This window comes from Alexandromys fortis, unplaced genomic scaffold (assembly GCF_014885135.2).
Source record: "Alexandromys fortis isolate MF-2015 unplaced genomic scaffold, M_Fortis_MF-2015_v1.1 scaffold_119, whole genome shotgun sequence".
Classification (NCBI taxonomy): domain Eukaryota; kingdom Metazoa; phylum Chordata; class Mammalia; order Rodentia; family Cricetidae; genus Alexandromys; species Alexandromys fortis.
In genome coordinates this window covers 3,971,556-3,992,498 of record NW_026067991.1, presented here as the reverse complement: position 1 = coordinate 3,992,498, position 20,943 = coordinate 3,971,556, and the positions used below count along the sequence as shown (strand labels likewise).

General features: G+C 43.8%; 1 protein-coding gene across 13 annotated transcripts in view; it reads left to right on the top strand.

Moving 5' to 3' along the window:
• Kalrn (kalirin RhoGEF kinase) overlaps positions 1-20,943 on the top strand; it is a 603,131-nt gene that overhangs the window by 381,684 nt on the left and 200,504 nt on the right. For all 13 annotated transcript variants that reach the window (XM_050159714.1, XM_050159713.1, XM_050159712.1 and 10 more), the window contains exons 26-28: positions 10,114-10,183; positions 12,719-12,808; positions 16,775-16,867. In XM_050159714.1, the coding sequence (XP_050015671.1) occupies positions 10,114-10,183; positions 12,719-12,808; positions 16,775-16,867 (253 nt within the window). The remainder of the gene's footprint in view (positions 1-10,113; positions 10,184-12,718; positions 12,809-16,774; positions 16,868-20,943) is intronic.

The following is a 20,943-nucleotide window of genomic DNA, read 5'->3' as shown; positions in this document are numbered from 1 at the left end:
TTCACCTGGGACTAACCATCCTTTGTGGTCTCTCGGCTTCAAATTCTGTTCACCTTTTGTCTCAAGCTAGTTCCTCCATTCTGACTATCCCATCACCCTTACCCTCAACCACTTATATGTATAGATATACCAAAATATTTGGCGCATCACATTTCTTGATAACTTATAGAAGACATCATTAATCACCTCTCTGTTCTCATTGAAGTAGAATCCTAGAACACTAACTCCTCACAGCCCGTCTTTCCAACTCCAAGATTGATGTAAGGACCCTTTATGTTGCCTGCTAAACATAGTTGCTGTTAGTAGATGGTCAAGCAAGAATATGTATGCCCAACTGGTAAAAATAACTTAGTTTCTAAAATTCAAGTACAGAGAACCTTGAGATACAGGGGGAAATGTGATACAAAGTCCTTGAGCAGGAGTCTTCGGGAGTCTGCAGCGGAGAAAACTGGTGAGGCTAGTTCTGGGACTGGGTGAGCTGAGACAGAAACCCTGGAGGTAACAAGACAGCTTCACAAGTCCCAAGGAAACCATGTGCACAAGTAGGGAACCATCCTGAGGCAAGGCTTGATGACACTGTCCAGGGTGCTGTCAGCAGAGGTAGGAAGTACATTGTCAAACACAGTAGCCCGGGGCATATGTGTAGCTACTCAACTGCTAAGAATCTCAATTTGTATTGTTCTTAATTTCAATACATTTAAGTAGTCGTAAGTGAAAAATGGCTCCCCTATTGGACATCCCACTCTGGAACATGAAGCCTCCCCACAGCTCTATGCTAAGAATGACCTCCAGGTGAGCACGAGTATGTGTGAAAGGGGTGGAGAGTTCATCTCGTGAGGACGCATCCCTGTCAAGGTAGCAGTTTGGGGGCCCAACACATGCTAACCTGTCTGGAAACTCAGGGCTGAAGTCGCATGTGTTCTGCCTCTTATTGATTAAAATTCCCACTCTTTCTTCACCCATCCTAAACATCCTTATTTGGTTAGCCTGGAAGTCTCTAGACACGGTATTTTGTCTTCATGACAGTCATTAATAAGACTCTAATAAATCTGTTCTTGACCATTGACCCCAAATTCTATCATCTGAGCCCAGCATCACCCCACCTCCTCCAGGATATCTGAGAAGTCTCAGACTGGCAGAGGGTAGAGCACATCACTTTATTTGTTTGACTGTGGTCTCTGAATGTCATTAACCAATCTCACAAATACACCAGCTAATATGGACATCCTGACACCACAGCGTGTGCTGCTTATGAACTCTGCTATTGTGAAATCAAGGGGAAAGAATATTCACTTTAAAACTGAATAGTTAATAGCAAAATACCTAGCTCCACTCTGCTTCTTATTCTGATTTCAGGGTGTCGCCCTAGCGATCCATGGTAAATGGTTTTATAGTTCTCTAAATAGCTGTAACCCTACCTATAGCTTACACAATGTAGTTCTGACAGATTCTTTTTAAGTTCAAATTAAAGCATTTGAAACCTGCACTCTGTGAAGGTAGTGGGGAGTAGACACTTTTCCCAGCAGCACTGCTAAGGGTACTACTACCTATTCAGAACACTATAAAGAACCAAGCAAATGTGAAAGCCAGCCCTGGGCAACTAAACAATGTTGCAAAGATTAAACTGCTTTCTTCCCATAGCAACATCTCTTTGTCCTCCCCAGCAGCCTCTTTGCCTCATGGTTATATTTTTTCCTTGACTATGGTAAATTAGAAGCAATAAATATTATAAAAATCAGGTACCTGAACAAATGAGTAGTTGAGTGAGCAGCATTTTGTGAAACTTGAGAGAAAGAAGACAAATATGGCAGAAGAGAAAGGGAAAAGAGAATAAAAACAAAAATGAAAGCAGAGGTTAGTGGCTCGTGCCTATGATCCCAGCACTCAGGAGATTGCAGCAGGAAATCGAGGGCTCAGGGATAGCCTAGGACATCATCGTAGTCAAGGATTGCTCAGTGTTTATACAGTGCATCCTGCATCCTACTAGCTGGCCAGCAAAGCCACTGTGTTGCAGTATGACATAATAACTGATACTCGTAATAATTCTGTATTGCTGTATGTCTACATTTAAATTAAGGAACTCTATCATAGATTTAGAAGGCTACTGACTAAAAGAAATTAATGTTTTAAATTATCAATAATTTGAAGGAACATCCAAGAATATCAAGCTGTGGGCTAGGGTTTTACTGTGCTGTGTGCATTCTACTTAAGCCACACAGGTTTTGATTAGTAGAGAGAACATAATAATTCTAAAGTCTAATAAATAAATATAAAATGGTAATTGGCCAAACTTAGAAAATACCAGGATTATAAACGATTGACATTCTCTATTTATTCAATACCTGATACCATGAACCTGGTACCACATAAAATTTACAGTAAATAGTTGTGGGGTGGGTGGGTGGTGAGTGGGTGCGTGGGCAGATGAATGAATGTGTGGGTGGGTGAGTGGGTGGATTGATGGATGGATGGACAGATGGACAGACGGACGGACGGGCTAAAAAATAAAATTACATCTTGAAAACTTGTAACTGATGTTATTCAAGTCATAATTGACTAATTGCTTGTGAACATCTCAGGACAGAGAAAAGCTCCTATATATGCCTCTCCCCCCCCCCCAGCATTACTACCAAAGGGCCTAGACCAGCAGAATGGGATTTCTAAATGAAGGAGTTTCCTGGGAGCTTCTTCGCAGGAAGACATGCAGTTGCTATAACACCTATCCACTCACTCTTTAGGGATACTGCACTTCTCTGAAATGATCGGTTTTTAGCCTGAGTATGTCAGGGGCTCTGTTTCACTCCAATTGTTTATGTTTTATTCATAGCAATTCAGTGCTGTCCATCAGAGAAATGTACTCTTCTTATGACTGGTCTGTAGCCCGGGGAGAGGAGGGAGGACTATGGGAGACTAATTCAGAGAAAGGATTGACAGTGGCCAGACCCACCTTAGTGGCATAATCATCTGTATCACTGGGAAATTGGTACCTGGACCAAAGGTTGTATGGTGAAGACATTGCATTTCAGCCAGTTACTATTGATCCAGCTAAATGGTGTCTCTGAAAAATGACTGCCAAGATTAGTTGTATGTGTGTTCAAGTGAGAGGGGTCTGCCTAAAGAAGCTTTGTCTTTGCAGATGTTAAGCAGAGACACCCTGCTTTCTCTATTTCTCTAAAGGATATGCAGGACATAGTACCTAAAAGCAGTAGTTTCATCCCAATTAGAAGGTGAAGTGGGATGGGAGCCTTGCCCTCGACTCCCCCCACTGCACTTCATCCCCTTCTTATACAGCCAAATAAGAGATAATGACTGTGCTGTCTGCACAGAACCTGTGCCTGTTTCCAATGCATTTTGCTAAGCCTTCTGGAACACTTAGACAAAAGAGTGTGTTCTATAAATAGATCCTCCAAAGAGTAAAGTTTTGATTAATCTAAAATTTGTAATTAAAAAAATAATTGTTTTCACTTTTCCTTGTTAGATAATTCAGCTTCGATAATGACAGCTTCTTGTTAAAATACTTATCTTTCAGTTAAATTCCATTTCTGGTTTTTTCCTTTTTAGTTATTTGGAGATTTAGTCATATTCATATGGGTTTGAAAATATCATTTTTATGCAGTCTGTACTGTGAGGGTCCAGAGAGTCCTCTCAACTATTAGGTTTGACTCTCTTCTTTTATAGCAAAAAGATTGACACTAGAGAAGCAATGCATTGCCAGAGTCCCACATTCACACAGATATACATGCATGTATGCACGCACACGTGCATGCGCACACACACACACTCTCCTCTTGATCAGACATGGACTCCAGGAAGTAAACAACAATCTCTTCCGTCTTCTCTCCTTGCCCCCTACTCCTTAGACATTGTGGTGCTTGCTGCCCAGTGTGGCCATCAAGGCCAGACATTTTAATTCACAGTTAACTATTTAAGGAACATCTCCGCCTATTTATTCTACAGCTGCATCAGTTGGGTCCCACAACTCTATAGTAACAACCTTTAAAAAAATCTGTTTTCAGTAAGGGCAAGTTTGAGGGCCAACAACCAAGGCCAGTAGCCCACCCCTGCCCCCATATACTGCACTCCTTCCTTGTAGGCATGTCTGGAATCTAGGATTTGGCCAGGGTCAGCCAGGAGCAGCCAGGGTACACAGAAGTGCTGATGACCAGGCTGGGAGAATTCTATGATGCCAGGAGAGCTGTTAAGTGCTGACTGCTGATTTTAAAAGACATGATCTCATTATGTACCCTTGGATGTTTTAAAAGTAATAAAACCAGGCCAGCCCCAAAATTACAGCAACTCCCCTGTCTCTACCTTCTGAGGGTTGAGATTAAAGGTGTGGGCCGCCACACTTGGCCAGAGCCATATTCTGATCATCTTCCGAGAGTTTCTTCTTTGTGTCCGACCGTTTCCTGTTAGGAAATTAAACTATCCATGGTGACTCTAGTCTAGTCTCTGACCTGTCGTGAAAAGCAGAAAGTTCTGAGAAGTCATGAGGAAGGCAAAACTACCAGTTCAAAAGAGTGAAGACGGGGGTGTCCAACGGAGTAGCCAGACAGCGTTAAGAGAGAAGGGGGCATTTGAGATAGAACTAAAAGAGAGATTTTACAGGCAGAGATGGCTTCTGTGATGGAAAGGGACAATTTAAACAAGTGCCCACCAAGGCGGGGTAACAAGCCTAACAGGCAGGATGGGAAAGAGTTTGTAAGAGTGAGGTTCAAAGCCACCCTGGATCGTGGCGGCCGGGAATGGATGCTGGCCCTTTTGTTAGGTGCTCACAGATGTGTCTCTGAGACTGAGGGAGAAAGGAGGTGGCCCGTGGAGATAATCTGAGTCAAATAAGGGAGGGGTCTGTCCAGATGGGAAAATAAACCAAACTGCAGAGACAGAGTAGAAATGAGGAAGAAGAGTGGGTAGGTGGGCAGGAGGAAGGAAAGGAAGTTGGGGGAGAAGGAAGGATAAAGGAGTGGTGGTATGGGGTGTAGTGAGCTGCAGGGGTGTAGACTGACCTGTTAAGAGATGTGGAGTGGGCACAATGGGAAGAGGAGGGAAAGATGCTGAAAACTGGGCTTCTGGGAGAAGCTCTACCTCAGGAGCCATACGCAAGGGGTGGTTTTCAAAACGTGTTTTCTCATATGCAAGAGAGAGAGAGAGAATATATATCATGTCATCATGTCCTCATACACACACACACACACGTTTGTCTGGATTTGGGTCTATGTCTTCCCTCCTTTTTTGCCACATATAAGTTGGTTTACTTCGTGAAGCGAAATGGGCTGACAGTACAGCTTTTGGTGAGGCACTGGCTCCCCCAAGCGGAGAGAAAAAGATTGTGCCGCTCTTGCCTGGGGCAACCCGCAGGCTGCCCCTACTTTTTCCACTGGCAACCTTGCTTAAAGTGTACATTTTCTGTGCGCACCCCCCACCACCACCACCAATGCCTGTGGTTTTAGTCGTGTTCCTTTGACCAGAAATCACAGAAATGCCCAATGGAAAAGCTCAAAGGAGACTTTAATAATAATCTAGTTCTGCCCCCTTGTTTTATGGAAACTGGCACATTTCTGACCTGCTCTGACCGACTCATGGCCCAGAAAAGAATACAGGCGTCATTTTATTAACACCCGGATGTTGGGGAAAAGGGAAGGGCAAAAGCCTGTGAACTTTCCTGGGTCCCAAACCCTCAGTCTAAGGATAACTTCCAGCCTTAAGCAGAGCCTAGGGAAAGATGGAAAGATGGCTGTGATCTTGATGCTGTCATTCGTGTTTTTGTAAGCTTCCAGCACTGAGGCTGCTGCACACGAGGACCCAGACAAAGATGCGCTCGAACTTGGGTGCCTCACAGTCATGTTCCTTCCAGTTGTGCACATTTTGTCGCTCCCTTGCGTTGTTGCTAAGCAACATCTTACTAGAGCTAAATAACATTGAATGGCAAGTTCTTTTATATGTTTTACCTTACTTCAACACTACGTGGTGTAACACGTGCAAACAATGGCGAATTCATCTAAATCACGTGAGTTACCCACAGTGAAGAAGTGTCGGAAAGCACACTCTGCAGCAATGCTTGCTTTCGTGTTTGAGATTGGGTATCGCGCCTCTCTGCCCACCCTTCACCCAGACTAAAGTTTCTAGAGTTAAATGAAGAGACAGAGACAAGAGTTCATGCTCAGCCTAGGTAACCAAGTGGTGAGGAAACTGTTGACTAATTCCCCCCCCCCTTGTTTGCTTGTACCCAGGACTATCTGTTGTGTTAATTAACATCTTAGCCCCGGCAGCCTCTTAAGTTCGGGCTGTGAATCTGCACAATCTAGTGATTCTTTCAACTCTAGCTCCCTGGTATGAGTACAGAAATGCAGCCTGGCTCCACCAGGAAGCAGTGTCCTGGACGCCTGCCTTCAAGTTTATGTGTGCTGTTTGTTGTTCCTCTAACCCATGCCACAGCCTTCCCCTTCTCACTCTCCTTGACATTCCAGCAAGTATGTGCATGTGTACACAAGGGCTCCAACCACTCTACCTTGGGATGCACGATCAACTTTGAACGTCACATCCAGCCTACCTAGCAAGGCTGCGAGCCTTGCAGTGAGGCTATAATCCAGAATGATGGAGAGAGGAGCAAACTGACGCTCAGGGGGGTACTGGCCCACTTGGATCCCTGGCAAAACCCCGGGAGAGTTCTATCAATAATGCCAGCAGTGTCATTTCCCAGAATTCCTCCAAATTCTGCATAATGCTTTGTATCATAATAGTTTAACAAGTGATGGCATTGCTTAGGTTTTGACAAGTCTTTAGAAGTCTTAGTCCTCCCTAAAAGAGCCCCAGTTGTTCGTGCAGAATCTTGTGCCCCTTGCTCTGCTCAAGCTCTGCTCATGCCTCCGCAATTTGCTACCTGCAGTCAGGAACGTGGTGAGGGCCACGGTGTTGCTGCAGAACAACCAGGGGAGCATGCAGCATCTGCGGGAGCCTTGCCAGCTATTGGGCTGTAGTTTAAACATGCTTCAGTGAAGGGTGGAGTGATATTGGTCACACTGACTTAATCTGTCCTCTTCATGACCTTCAAATTTTAGAAGCAAATGGTTTCATATTCCTGATTATCAATATCCCCCACCACCAACCTTAGCCCTTGGTAACAGCCCTGGAATTTACCACTTAGTCCAGGTATTCTTTTCTTTACAAACTTACTATTTCTTACCCAAAAAGTAAACATGTGTCTTGGTTTAGTCATTTCCTCAGACTTCAGTATCTTATAAGGATTCTCAAATAGATATATAATGTCTTTATTCCACAGAAAGGTCTTATAGAATCTTACCATGCATTTAGTTCAGCAAATATTTTCATTTCCTGAGGTTTTTAAACAAAACATCTTCTTGTACATTTTTGTGGGGTTTTTTGTTTTATTTTTTGCTAATATTTTTCACAAAAAAATATTACTTTGGTTAAATTATTAGGATCTTTAAATAAAATTATACCATTATCTTCATTTTGAATCAGGTCAATAGCTACAGTTAACACTGTGTACTTAAAATGGATGTTGAAGTAGCCTGGCCAGTTGATGTTAGACGTCCCAGAAAGGGAAGAGCTCCGTGTTACTCTGGTGTCTGCAGCTTTAAGAACAAAATATACTCTGCAAAGAGTGTTAGGATCCAGAGTGTATCCCGCAGCTTTGCATGGCAGAGGACTCAGAGTTCAGAGGACTGAAGCCAGAGTGTTAGGATCCACACAGAAGTGAGGGCCTGGAAGCATCCTACATTCCGAGTGTGCTATCCCAGGTTCTGGGCTCCAGATTCTCCCCTCTCTTGCTCCAAGTTCCCCAGGTCATTCACTCTTTAAGATACTTATTTAGTTTGTAAGTCCATTGTTTTAAAACAGCTCAGATTTTCTTTACTCAGTTGCCTGGATGTTCTAGCCCCTCCTCTAGGCACTGTGCAAGCACATCATGGCTTAGAACTGAGTTCCTCTCCATGTCTTCTCAGAGATTCATATAAAATGCCAATGTATAGAATCACCTTATGTCAACTATCTAACACTTTATGAAAAGTCACTTCAGAAGACATAATGCTTGTGTTGTGTTCCCTGTGATGGGGGCCACACAATAAACATATATTAGAACTCAGTTCAAGAGACTAAAAGATATGAAACACACACACACACACACACGTACACACACACACACACACACACACACACACACACATCGTCTTACCTATATCCACAAGGATAGGCCTAATTGCCTTGATGCGACTAAAATGTGTCTTTCCCTTTGTGCTTTGAGCTAATTTTGATCCTTAGTTCTAGCAGTCCTTAGCACTTTTTCAGATTTCTGTTTTAGAATGTATATGAGATGTGTACCTGCCGTCTGTTGAGGGCGAGAGCAGACACGACAGACACTGTGTTGATTTTGATCCTGTGTGTTTGCATTTCTAAAGCCCGAACTGCACTCGTAACTGTTCTTGATTCACGAGTCGGTTTAAGCAACTCTAAAATTCAGACTTGCTAGGAGAAAGATTGTTACCTAAGTGAGTTCTTCTGGTAGCTTCTCAAGTTTTTAAATGCCTGTCTTATTTTATTAATCTACTCATTGCCATGTATTGTAAACAAAATTTTAAATTACAGACTGATGAAGAAAAAAAGCACCTACAGTCCTACTAATCATTATTCACATTTTTGCTCTGCAGATGTTTTTTAGTTATACACATACTTATTTTTACCACCAAAACATCTCCCTATATCATTGAAAACATAAACAACATGCATAACATTTGTAACTACTTAATAATCAATTGTAAGAAACTGCCAAGGTATATAAATAATGGTAACCATACAGAATACATCAGATCAAAATGAACTTTATTTCCTGATGGTGGAGGTAAGTAATGGGCTAATGCAAGATATTTTCATTTAGTTTTTAAGGTATGCATCCGTTAAATTTTTAAATTAAAATTAAACAGAAAAGTTAACATTGAGAAGTCTCAGTTTCCGCCGTTTCTTCACCTGGTTCTCTATGGGTTAGAAATAGAATACATATTTCCTGCTTGCACAGCGTGATCTCCTATACATTTGTCCCACCCCTCACTATTTCCACTTTGATTGTTAAGAGATCTCCCATATGAAGAGATAGAGTAAGTGCTGCCTTTTGTGGGGGTGGGGTGAGAAGATATGCCTACAAAGTATTCGGTTCTGTGGATACGCCATAGCCCCAGGATTTTGTTCTCTACCGACCATATTTCCATTATAAATGGTATAGTTATTAGTGCTCTAGAGTATCTGTCATCTCATATGTATAGATAAATGGTAAGGAGAAATTCCAAGTCTCCAGAAAAGATGCATACATCTTGACCTTGATGATCCTATCAAATCTGATCCTGTCAGATTGCTCTTTGTAAAGACTGCCTCATTTCCCACTCCCAGAAGTAAGCTTTTCTAAGGCCTCATAATTATTTTTTTTTAAAAGATCTTGAGTACATTTTAAAAAGCAAATTTCATTCTGATAATGCTTGCTTGTTAGAACTCTCTAAGACTATTATTTCATACATTAACTCAAAGTCGGAGCAATCATTTCTTTGTAATTTGTTAGCATAGAAAAAAATCCACGACTTAGACACCTGCAATGTCAGATAAGCCAGTAATTCCATTCCTCTTTAAAATATTCTGTGATTCCCCTCCCCCATCATTAGAGTCTTCCCTAAAGATGTCCGTATGACAATACTTGCTCTCAGTGGAAGAGGAAAGCTAAACGTTATAAAGAGGCCTGTATAGGATTAAATTTTTTCCGTCTCATCTTTGAATTCATTCTGAGTTTTCTTTTTAATATTTCTTTTTTTAAAAAAAATATTTACAGTGTGCTCAGAGTAGTTGAATTAACACAATAAACTTGGAATTGCAGATCAAATTAAAGGCTACCTATTTTCATGTCAAATTCATGACCCTCTAAGGGGAACCGTTTTAAGTAGCACTAGTTAGTCGATTACCATAATTTTAATTGAACAAGTTCCAGCGTAAGAGCTTACGAAGCACACAGTCCAGGTGTGGCTGAGTCATGGTTGTTGTATTGGCCCCAGTACAATCCTCTGCGTGGGTTCTCTATACTGAGGTATCTGATGCAGCCTTTCTCTCCCTTCGCAGCATCTTCCTCAAAGAGCTGGAGAAGTACGAGCAGCTGCCTGAGGATGTGGGACACTGCTTTGTCACCTGGGTAACCAATCTAAATTCCTCCCCTACTGTCCATGCTTCCAGGGGTACATCTGGAGTCACTGCTCCAAGTCTGGCCTCAGGATTGTTGTCGTCCCCTGTCTCTCTTAGGACCGGGTTCTGCAGAGGTATTGAAAGATAGTACGTGTCTGGAGAGCAGAGCCATCCCTGGGGGTGTCTATGATGTCAATCAAGCCTAAGTTCCACCTCTGACTCTCTAAGAACTTTCTAAATGATGAGGTCAGGAGAGTAAGAGAAACCTACTACCCGTGTAGCAGCCCAGTCCACCAGTTACTTTCTCCAGGATGTAGATTTAGAAGTTAGAATTTGCAGGTACCATCTGTCCAATTATTGGTTACACTGTTTTCCTTAGTAGAGAACAGATTCCTGCGCTCTCCATCCCAATTTTGACTTACAGGATGAGCATGTAGTTGCCATGGGCAAAGTTATTGGCCTGATATACCAGGCTCTAATTATCTAAACTGGAAAAATAAACTTCAGTAGCATCCCCATTGCCCGGCATCCTGAGCTTAGACTCAAGGATATGAATTCAGAGACATCTGGGAGTCCACTTATGACTCCAAATTCAACTATACATCCTTCAGGAATTCTGCTCTGCAATTTATTCCTGAGTGCTAATCTGTACCCAAAATGGCTTTTCGGGATTCCGTCATGGTCTAGAGAACCAATGCTTAGAAGTGGACAAGGCTGTGGATTTGTTTTAGATTTCAAACCTGGGTATATCTTAGGTAAGAGGCAGTAGGCCCACTGACACATACCGAATAGCCCAGGCTTCCCTACAGCTCAGGGCCCGACCCCCAGACAGGCCTTCACTGCATGGACTCTCGACTTTAGTTTTCACAAAGTCCCAGGCTACCAACTTACTTTGTGCCAGTGCGTAAGTTTGTGCACATCTCATAAAGATGCTGATCAAAATAATTTATGATGCCTTGCACAGCCAATATAAAGAAAAGCAAGATTGAAAAAGGGATATTATTGAAAAGGGATCATTTTGTGTTGATTTTGTTAATCTTGGGGTTCTCTTTGAAATCAATAAGTATAGTTTATTGTCTCTTAGTAATTATGACTAACTCCTAAGTGGTATAAAGCCCCTAAAACTGTTTCAGAAAACCTTTGGTGGTTGGGTAAACTATGCACCTTCTGCCAAGATTTATCTCATTTTTTATGTTTGCAGTTACGTGTGAGTACAGACCAGGAATGAAGGGTAGAAAGAACTGCTTATAATATGTTGAGTGGCGTTGATTAAAACTAAGAAGCCTGGTTGCTTTGGGCTTGGACACTTGTAACTTTGGGGATTTCAAGTCACTTAAGCAGTGACTCACGGTTTGCTCACGGGTCAGATTAGGATGGCTCTGAACCTCGATGTTTAGGGGTGGCCTGAGGACCAAGTGATGTGATATACGTAACACGTAGTGAAGTCTCGTCTCATGAGTACACATGTGCACTGCCCTACAGGAGAGGATATCCCAAGTGTTCAAAAGACATTACCAACTGAAAAAGTAGTTGGCAAAATCTCCCTTTCTCAGTGGAGAACTGAGGTCATGAAAGAAAGAAGTGACTTTTCTCCCAAACGTAAGTCTGGGACTTGAGGTAACACTCTCTTGGAGAATTGTTGTCCAGACCCTGAAGGTAGGAGAGGGGGTGTCCCTTCCTTCTTCCTCCACCCTCATCCTTACTCCCGGAAGTCGGGGTGAGAACAGGCTCCCAAACTCCGTCCAGTGGATGCATTTGGAATATAAGCGGACCTCCCTCTGAGAGCTTCGCTCATTTTTCACCCTGTTGTATTTGTCTCAATCGCCTTTGTTCTTTTTCAAGAGAGAGAGCGTAATTATTGGTGATTTAAAGTTAGGGTAATCGATAAGTAAATTCTTCACAACTGCTATTATTTTTCTTTCTTTCCAACACTGGCTGATATTAAACTGAGCCTCTGTTCAGCAGCCTTTTTCTTCATTCCAATAGGGTAAAAGCATCCATGGGCCAGGAGAACACATGCCACTTTTCATAAGGAATTCAGACCCTGTAAAGTCCATGCTGGGCCTTTTAGGCATTCTGAAGAAAGGAAGTCTGTTAGCTAGCATTATGTCAATTTGGCACAAGCCAGAGTCATTTGTGAAGAGGAAACCTCAATTTGGAAAAATGCTCCTATCAGATTGGCCTGTGACAGCCTGGGAACATTTTCTTGATTAATAATTAATGTGGGAGGGCCAACCTCACTGTGGGCAGTTCCACCCTGGGCTGGTGCTCCTGGGTGCTATAAGAAAGCAGGCTGAGCAAGCCATGAGGACCACGCCAGTAAACAGCTTGTCTCCGTGGCTTCTGGTTCAGTTCCTGCCTCCAGGTTCCCGCCTTGAGTTCCTGACCTGATTTCCATGGGTGATGGTCTACAAGTCATAAGATGAAATAAACCCTTTCCCCCAACTTATTTTTGACCGTGGTGTTTTATCACAGCAATAGAAACCCTGACTAAGACGGGAGGACCCAATGGATGCTTATCTTTTGTTGTCTTTGTTCTTTTTAGGCAGACAAATTTCAGATGTATGTCACCTACTGTAAAAACAAGCCTGATTCCAACCAGCTGATCCTGGAGCATGCAGGCACCTTCTTTGATGTAAGCTGTGGTTTTCCATTGTCAACAGTCCAGGAGCAGGGAGGGAGGGAAGGGGCACTCTTCTGCTTTGCAATGAGTCTTTATCCTTTCTTCCTTGTTCTTCTTTACTAGCCATACTAAATCTTTATCTCATGGATAAAATATTTTGAGAAACTTGAACAAAACACTGTCTCTTGTTTTACTTCATCCCATCTCAATTGCGATTTTTGACAAGGCATTTTTTTTTCTGTTTTTAACACCAAACCTAGCAAGGCCTGTGATGATATAGCTAGTGCTGCCAAGGTGTTTTTCTTTCTCACTCAGTGGTCCACAGGCATAGTCACTGAACCAGGCACATCAGCATCACCTAGGATCTTTCTGAAGCACAGATTCCCTACTCTGGGTCTGTTCACAGAACCTCTTCTGGATACAGCCCAGTATTCTTGATTGTAAGGGGTCCACTGGTATCTCCAATACCCACCTTGGTCTGTGAACCACTTCCGATGCCTTCGTTTGCACTGTGAATAGACGTTGGAATTTACCAGCAATCTTTGGAAAATCTCTGGCTCCTCTTCTTCAGATGCTATGAGTTGGCCTGACTCTGGCTGGTATTGGGGTGGCGGCTAGAGCTGAAAACTGTTTGTAGACATCAAGATCATGGAAGGCTGGGATCCTCTGCTCTCTCAGAACCTTGACTGTTAAATGAGAACTGTCTTGGAGGTCAATGGGATAAATCCTAATCCCCTTAGTGTTGGTTTCCCTAAAGATTGACCTATTGGCTAGAAAGTGGAAGGATCGAAAAGGTACTGCAGGGCACAAGGGATGTGTGAGACAGAAAGTTTCAGATGAGGAAAATGAAAGAGTGCACAGCTCTGATGGCCTCTGCTGGTCCTGTCGGCAGTGACAGAAACTTGCTCAGCAATGTGTGACAGCTGTCAGCCCATCTTAATGCCCCACTGCTTCATTGCTTCTGTGGCATTTCCTATTGCTTGAAAGACAGCAGGCTAAGACCCCAGGAGAATACAGAAATGTTGCAACAGGGGTCTTGTACTCCAGTTGACAGAATAAACCTCTTGAACGTCATTCTTGGCCAACACCAGCATAGTAGACCGATTCTGTGGAGACCTTATTGTTTAGTGAAGGAAGTGAGTGGGAGGAGCTAGGGGAGGAGCAAACTTACATGGTTTTGAAAATAGATAATTAATGTGGAAATGGCCTCCGATGTCCGAAATTGGAGTTCCTGGGGTCATGTAAAATCCTGGGAAATACTTCTCTAAGCTGGTACCAGGATTTGTCGGCTATTATATTGGATCCTCTATACTATCCTCTCTTTGATTGACAGTGCATTTCCATAAGAAGTCTCTGCTTGATTCGTCATCAGCGGTATCCACAAGGGTCTTTTTTTGAAGTCGTAAACGGATAGTGTCCTTCTTCCACTTAGCATTTTAATAACACAATTTCTGTGCCCGCAGAATGCCTCGGGTCTGTCTTTGTCCAGCATTTTCCTTTGCCTAAGAGTGTGTCTCCCACACTTAAACATATGGATGCAGACATACGTATCACTTCAGAATGCTTCCTGTCCTTCACAAGCTCAAATGCTGCATCCTATACCAGCCCTATTCGTTATGCATGCACTGTGCTTTGTGTCTCTGTCATAGAGTTTGTGGCATTTCACCGGCAGATGTACCTCTCTGCACACACATGCTCTCTCCACCTGCACCCTTGAGACTTGCTGTGCACCCTAATTCCTGTGTGTTCTTGTCTCCATGCCTGGTGCTGGGTTATGTTTCCAATAGTCCTACCTATGTCCCTATTTCTAGTCAGTGTCTAATGGAGGAGGTGGAGTGATATTGCTCATTCTAACTTAATCTGTCCTCGTCATGAGCTTCACCTTTTAAAAAAAAATCATTTAATATTCCACTTGCCTGCAGCTATGACACTAAGATTTTGGTAACTCTCTTCTGCAAACTTCTGAACTGAAATGTCCATCACATGCCAAGAATTGTGCCACTTTTTCCTCTTTTCTGATAAGGTCAATCCTACAAAGATGGTGCAAAACTTGTCAGCGGGAAGCATGCTGGAATCTAGAGGGGCTGCCCCAGAGGTGTTAGAATTACCCTAGAGAATCATGTGGTGGTGGTGGTGGTGCACAACTTTAATCCCAGCACTCAGTAGGCAGAGTTCAAAGCCAGGCTGGTCTAAGGAGCTAGTTCCAGAACAGCCAGGGTTACACAGAGAAACCCTCTCTCAAAAACACAGCAACAAAAAAATACCCAGTAAGCATTCTTAAACAGTGCAGATTCCCCAGAGGACAGTGTGGAACCAGGTGTACCCACCTCTAGACAAGTCCGCTGCTTTCTCCAGCAGTGTTGCTCTTGCAGAGAAGCTTAGGAAGCACCCTGTGCCTGTCTGCTTGGTTACATCATATCATTGGTGTCCTACAGCAAACAAACAGATTATTCCAACATCTCCTAAGCATGTTAAGTGCATATGGAATATATTACCTGCAGGAAACAGGACGCTGCATGTTCACATGGCTTCTAATGCCCACGCTGTGCAATTCAGTGTTCTTGCTCCACACCTCAGTTTGGGATACTCTAGAATCTACAGTTAGCTAGGAGAAACATGGCTATCAACAATTATTTCTGCTGAAAGTCCCCCCAACTTTTTAATATTTTTTTTTATTTTTTAATCTAGCAATTACCATATATTGACTACAAAATTTTAAGTTACATCTTACAGTTACCGTCATCAACGATCCTGATATTGGCTTCTGCTCTCCACATGCACACGTACATATACATGCACACACTAGTGAACATGTACACACACATATACCGCCCACATACAAAGAAGGTATGCGCATTTTAGCTGTTAACAGACTTCCTACCAAAAAATGAAATCCCTAGTCATCACTAACTCATTTTCTATATCTGTAAATCTGTCTTGTCTGGATATTGTTTCTAATAAAGTGATAATTGTGTTAGCCCTGGGGCACTGTCTCTCTAACCGCCCTTTGTGGTGCTCTCTGTTTTCATTGGCTGTGGCAGACAGACCCTCTATGTTCTCTGCAGTTCTTTAGTTCCTGTGTGTGGCATAGTCTCAGCTAGATGATAAGCCTTCTGGGTACAAGGACTGATATATATCCTTCTCTGTCCTCTCTCTACACGTAAGACTTGAGAGGTGATCTATTGCAATAGGGTAGAGGGTGGAGTAAGAGGTAAGACCAGAGACACCATCGGCAGCTAGAAACCATGGTATTGCTTGCGTGCAAGCTGTGGAGATGGAAAGATTTGTCACCCTGAACAACAGAGGGGACATTCCTAAGACTGACTCTGGTTTCCAGCTCGGGAGATTGAGCGGGGAGAGGTGTTGACCACAGTGAGCCATGTGTAAGAGACGTAATGATCTAACTGGGATGTGTTAAGTTGCAGCAGAGGCGGCTGGTGGGAAGAGCCGTATCCTTGTGTAGTTTTAGGGAGCATGCAGGCAGATGAGTCCCAGAGTCTCATTCTGCCTTCGTGTGGCTTTACCTGGCCGCCGCTACCTCTGCCTCCCTGCCTTTCCACTCAGTTCCTTTGCGCACACTGTCTCACCTCTGCTGCACTTCAGTCTCTTAGTCACCGCTCGCTCCTTGTCTACTCTTATCTTCCCCCTCTTCTCTGGTTCTGTTCAGTTTCCACTTCTGTTTCATAAGCCCGATTCTTTCCCAGACGCTTCTTTCTCCCTTTTTGTTGCCAGTTCTCATTTCTCTCTGTCTGTATACTTTGGTCTGTTGTGGGTCTTCATGTTCTTGCTCCATGCTCACGCTCTCCTAAAGAACGTCTACTCGTGAATGTCCACTTTTGTCTATTTTCTTCTTCCTCCTTACCCTGTCTTCCTGTGTTTAGAATGTGCACGCACACAAACACACATAAGCACGCGTGCACGTACACACACATACACACACCTGTTCTCTGTCTTATTGCACCTATTCTCACCCTGCAGGAGATCCAGCAGCGGCACGGCCTGGCCAACTCCATCTCTTCCTACCTTATTAAACCTGTCCAGAGAGTCACCAAGTACCAGCTGCTCCTGAAGGTACTTCCCCCTCCCCATCCAACCCTCATTCCTGACGAGACCCCCCCCCCAACAGTGGGAAGCCCTTACCTGAAGCCTTTCTTCTACCTACGGCAGAGCCTGAGATGAGTCCATGCTGTCGTTGCTGGCTCGAGACTGTGTGTCCTATTCTTGTTTGGGGGTAGAGATGAAAGAAAAGGAGCAGGAATAAGTCGTAACTGTTTTTCACCTCCAGCTACCATTGCAAACTCTCAGTGATTACCACCTCCGGTATTATTGACCAGTTCCTTCCTGAGCAGATTTTCTCCTGTGGGTATCCCACCTACTGGAACCAAGGTGGAAATCTTAGGGAAACTGTGTTCTATACATCCATTGGTATCCTCCATCTTGACTGCTGTGTCTGGGAAAATAGTCCAAAGGAATGTATTAAACTTAGCGACATCTTCCATTGTAGAGAACCATATGTTAGGAGTGCTTCTGGAGCCAACCAAGAGAGTGGATTTTCTTTCAAAGTCTAGGTTTTAAAAGTTCAGTAATCAGATTATGTAAAACACTAAGTAAGTTCTTCTATAAAGATGTGCTGATATTCTAAAAGTATGTCGTTTCTATAGGACTCCAGGAAAATGGAGATAGACAACTCAATATCATTATGTTTCTATTAGTTCTTGACATGTAAGAGTGGAGGTTTTCTACCTTTTGAATATATTTTTGATTGTCTAATGAAAGGGGCACAAGGACAGTTAGGGGACTTGTAAAAGTAGTGTAACTTCAGAGAAAGTGTTCAGTTCCATTTATGTTTAGAGACACCTGCAGAATCTTACATAGTCTCGCTTCCCAGATCTGAAAACCAGTCTGACTTTCAAGCCCAAAGCTCTCATCACAAGTTCTCCGTCGCAGCCCTGCTACCCAGGTCTCTGGAACAGGAGCACAGCACTCATGGTCCTGCATGGGAGGCAGTGCCTTGGGGGAGTGTGCCACTTCTTTGTCCTGTTTTCTGTGTAAGGGCGGAGCCATGCGATCAGCCCTCCCTCCACCCTCCTTCCTCATCCTTCAGAAGAGAGAGCAGACCATCAGGCCGCCCATCCTGGCAGAATGGCTTTTACTTCTCTTTTAAACTTTTCACGTAAAGACGAGACATTCCCATAAGATCTTGGGGCAAGAAGTCTCTTTTCTAGAACTCAGTGTGATTCTGATATTTAGGCCACAGGAGCTATGGAATCTTCTCAGCCTTTGAATCTCAGGTTGTGGACTCTGTAGCCTGAAACTCTATGAACAGCAGCCTTCTCTTTCTCTGTCCTGCTAAACGCCTGACCCTCTAAGTTAGCTTCTGTGCGGATGGCCTTTTTAAAACCTGAGTTTTTGTGTGAACCTGAAGTGATGCCCCAACAGTTAAAAGCTCCAGCTGTTCTTCCAGAGGACCTAAATGCTCTGGAAGCATAGGACTCAACTGCAGCTCCAGAGGATCTGATGCTGCCTGCTCACCTCCACGGGCACCAGGCATGCACATGGCAAAACACTCATGCGCGTAAAATAAAATCACCTTTAATTTCATTTTAAAAATTGACTTTTTGTGGCTTTTGACTTAAAAAATAAAGCCTTTGCAGGAACTGTAGGGTTGTGAGTTTTGAAAGCACATTAATGAACACCGAAGCTCCCAGCCACACTGCCCATCTGGAATCGATTAAGATGTTGTTCTAAGAGAAACACAGCCATTCTCGTCTTCATTTCAGCCCTGTAAGGCTGCAGCTCCCTCAGATGGGTTCTGTCGCAGAGGTGCTAGGGAAAGGGAGGTTGGAATTACCCTGCAGCAGCTGGAAAGCTGGACTCTGGATTTCTGCTCCGGAGTTGCCAGTTTGGGAGAGAGAAGTGTTTGTCAAACAAACAAGGTAGCAGTGGTTTTATTGCAGGGAAGTTGTAAAATACCTGTAAAAGAGGTAATTTTGGCCTCTTTAAAAATGTGCCCGTGGCAGAGTGCCTGATGAGTAAAAATGGTTTGTGGAGCTTTACTATAAATAACAAGGCATTTATTTTCTCTTTGAAGTCAGTTTAATTCCAAATAAATTGATATTTAATTATCAGTATCCCCTGGGGCTTGTCACTTAGGCATTGCACAAAAAATGGAACTGCTTCATTTGGCGTGTTTGATCGTCTGCTTGTAAATCTGCTGTAGCTGTCCTTTTCTGAGCCTAAATTAAATATGCAGGCTTCCCCTTATCAAGAACTGTTGCACGGGCCAGGGAGAATTTATTGGCTCTGCTGGTAGAATGATAGGCTTGCTAAATTGCTTAGGGGGATTAAACTAATTGGTGTTTTCTGTTGCAAACAGAAGCGTTCTCATCTCTTCTCCTGGCATTCTTTTGTTGACGTTTGAGAACAAGGTTGGGAGGGTTACAGTGAGGATGTCAGAGGACTTTGGGACAGTAGAAGTGCCTTTCAGAATAATGATGACATTATGTCAACTGGAAAGGACCAGACACCAAGAGCTCCAACTTCCCCCAATGTGTGCTCTGCCTGAACTCCCCCCCCCCCACACACACACACAGTCCTTTGTACATATGGAAATGTCTCCAAGATAAATCAGGAAAATTCAGACGCTGGGTTTTTGTTTCAGACTCTCACTAAGCAGTATTTTCCCAAGTAGAGAGCTTTACTGATGATTTTAATGGGGCAGATAACCCCAAGGTGGTAGTGAAGCAGGGAGAAGTCCAGAACCACAGTGAGGCTCCATGCTCTGGCCCAGATCCGCATGCAGCTCTCCCAGTGAGGTTTGCCTCATGGCCTCACCCTACAGAAGTGTGCTTGTTTCTTAGAGAGCTGCCTGGCTAGCGTCTGTGTCACTTTCCAGAGAGCTATGCCATTAAAGCCTCAGACTCCAGGTTTGTTCACTACAGGAAGTCCTAGCAGGGCAGATATGTCCTTCTTCAGAGGATTCCACAGGAAAGTATTCTCCTGCTAGCAAGTGCCTTTGATTTATTACCCAGGAGGCATCATAACCATGCTTACAAGGTGGGATCTCATAATCTCTCAATTTCCTAAAACTGCCTTTTCTGGGGGCAAAAAAAAAAAATTCTAAATGATCTTACGGCTAGCAAGATGGTTGAAATGGTCTTTTCTTCTACCACCAAATACTGTGCTCCTTTTGTTGTGATTTTGATAAGTGAGACTGCATGGAGGGACAAAAGTCAGAGGACATGATGCCCCGGAAGTAACAGGCTCTGTCCCTGGTGGTCGGGGTCAGAGATGTGGAAGGACTGGGGTGGCGAGCAGAATGCCAGGTGAGCATTCTGACCTGCGTTTCAGGCCGTGCTCGGCCTCCTGGGAGCTATATTCTTCACCCACTCCATGTGGTTGTCACAATCCTAGTCCAGAATGCCAGTCACTGGCCCAGGTCAGGAATCCCTGATCCTTGTGACCTAAATCTCTTTTATAACTCTGAGCTGTTATAAACCTGGAATGTCTCTAGCCTCAAGCTGCTCCTAGCAGGATGGATGTCAGTTTTCATGTAGTGTAATGACTGTAAATAAGAGTGATGTCAGTATAGGCCTGTGGAGACCCACGGTGTCAGTGTAGACATGCAGAGACCCACGGTGTCAGTGTAGACATGTGGAGACCCACGGTGTCAGTGTAGACATGCAGAGACCCACGGTGTCAGTAAAGACATGCAGAGACCCACGGTGTCAGTATAGACATGTGGAGACTCACGGTGTCAGTGTAGACATGTGGAGACCCACGGTGTCAGTATAGACATGTGGAGACCCACGGTGTCAGTATAAATATGCAGTGACCCACGGTGTCAGTAAAGACATGCAGAGACCCACGGTGTCAGCCATAGGCCTGCAGTGACCCACGGTGTCAGCCATAGGCCTGCAGTGACCCACGGTGTCAGCCATAGGCCTGCAGTGACCCACGAGGACAGTGCAGCACACCTTCTGTTTCCTCACTATTCTCTTCAGCAGGAGCGATTCCCTCTCCAGGAAGGCAGTAACACTCTGCACAGTGACTGAGTACTCTGGTTTTAGAATTCTAGCCATTGGAAATTGGGTTGGATTAGCTTCCTTTGGACTGGCTAGACCTCATCTGGTCGCTGCGTTTTTAAC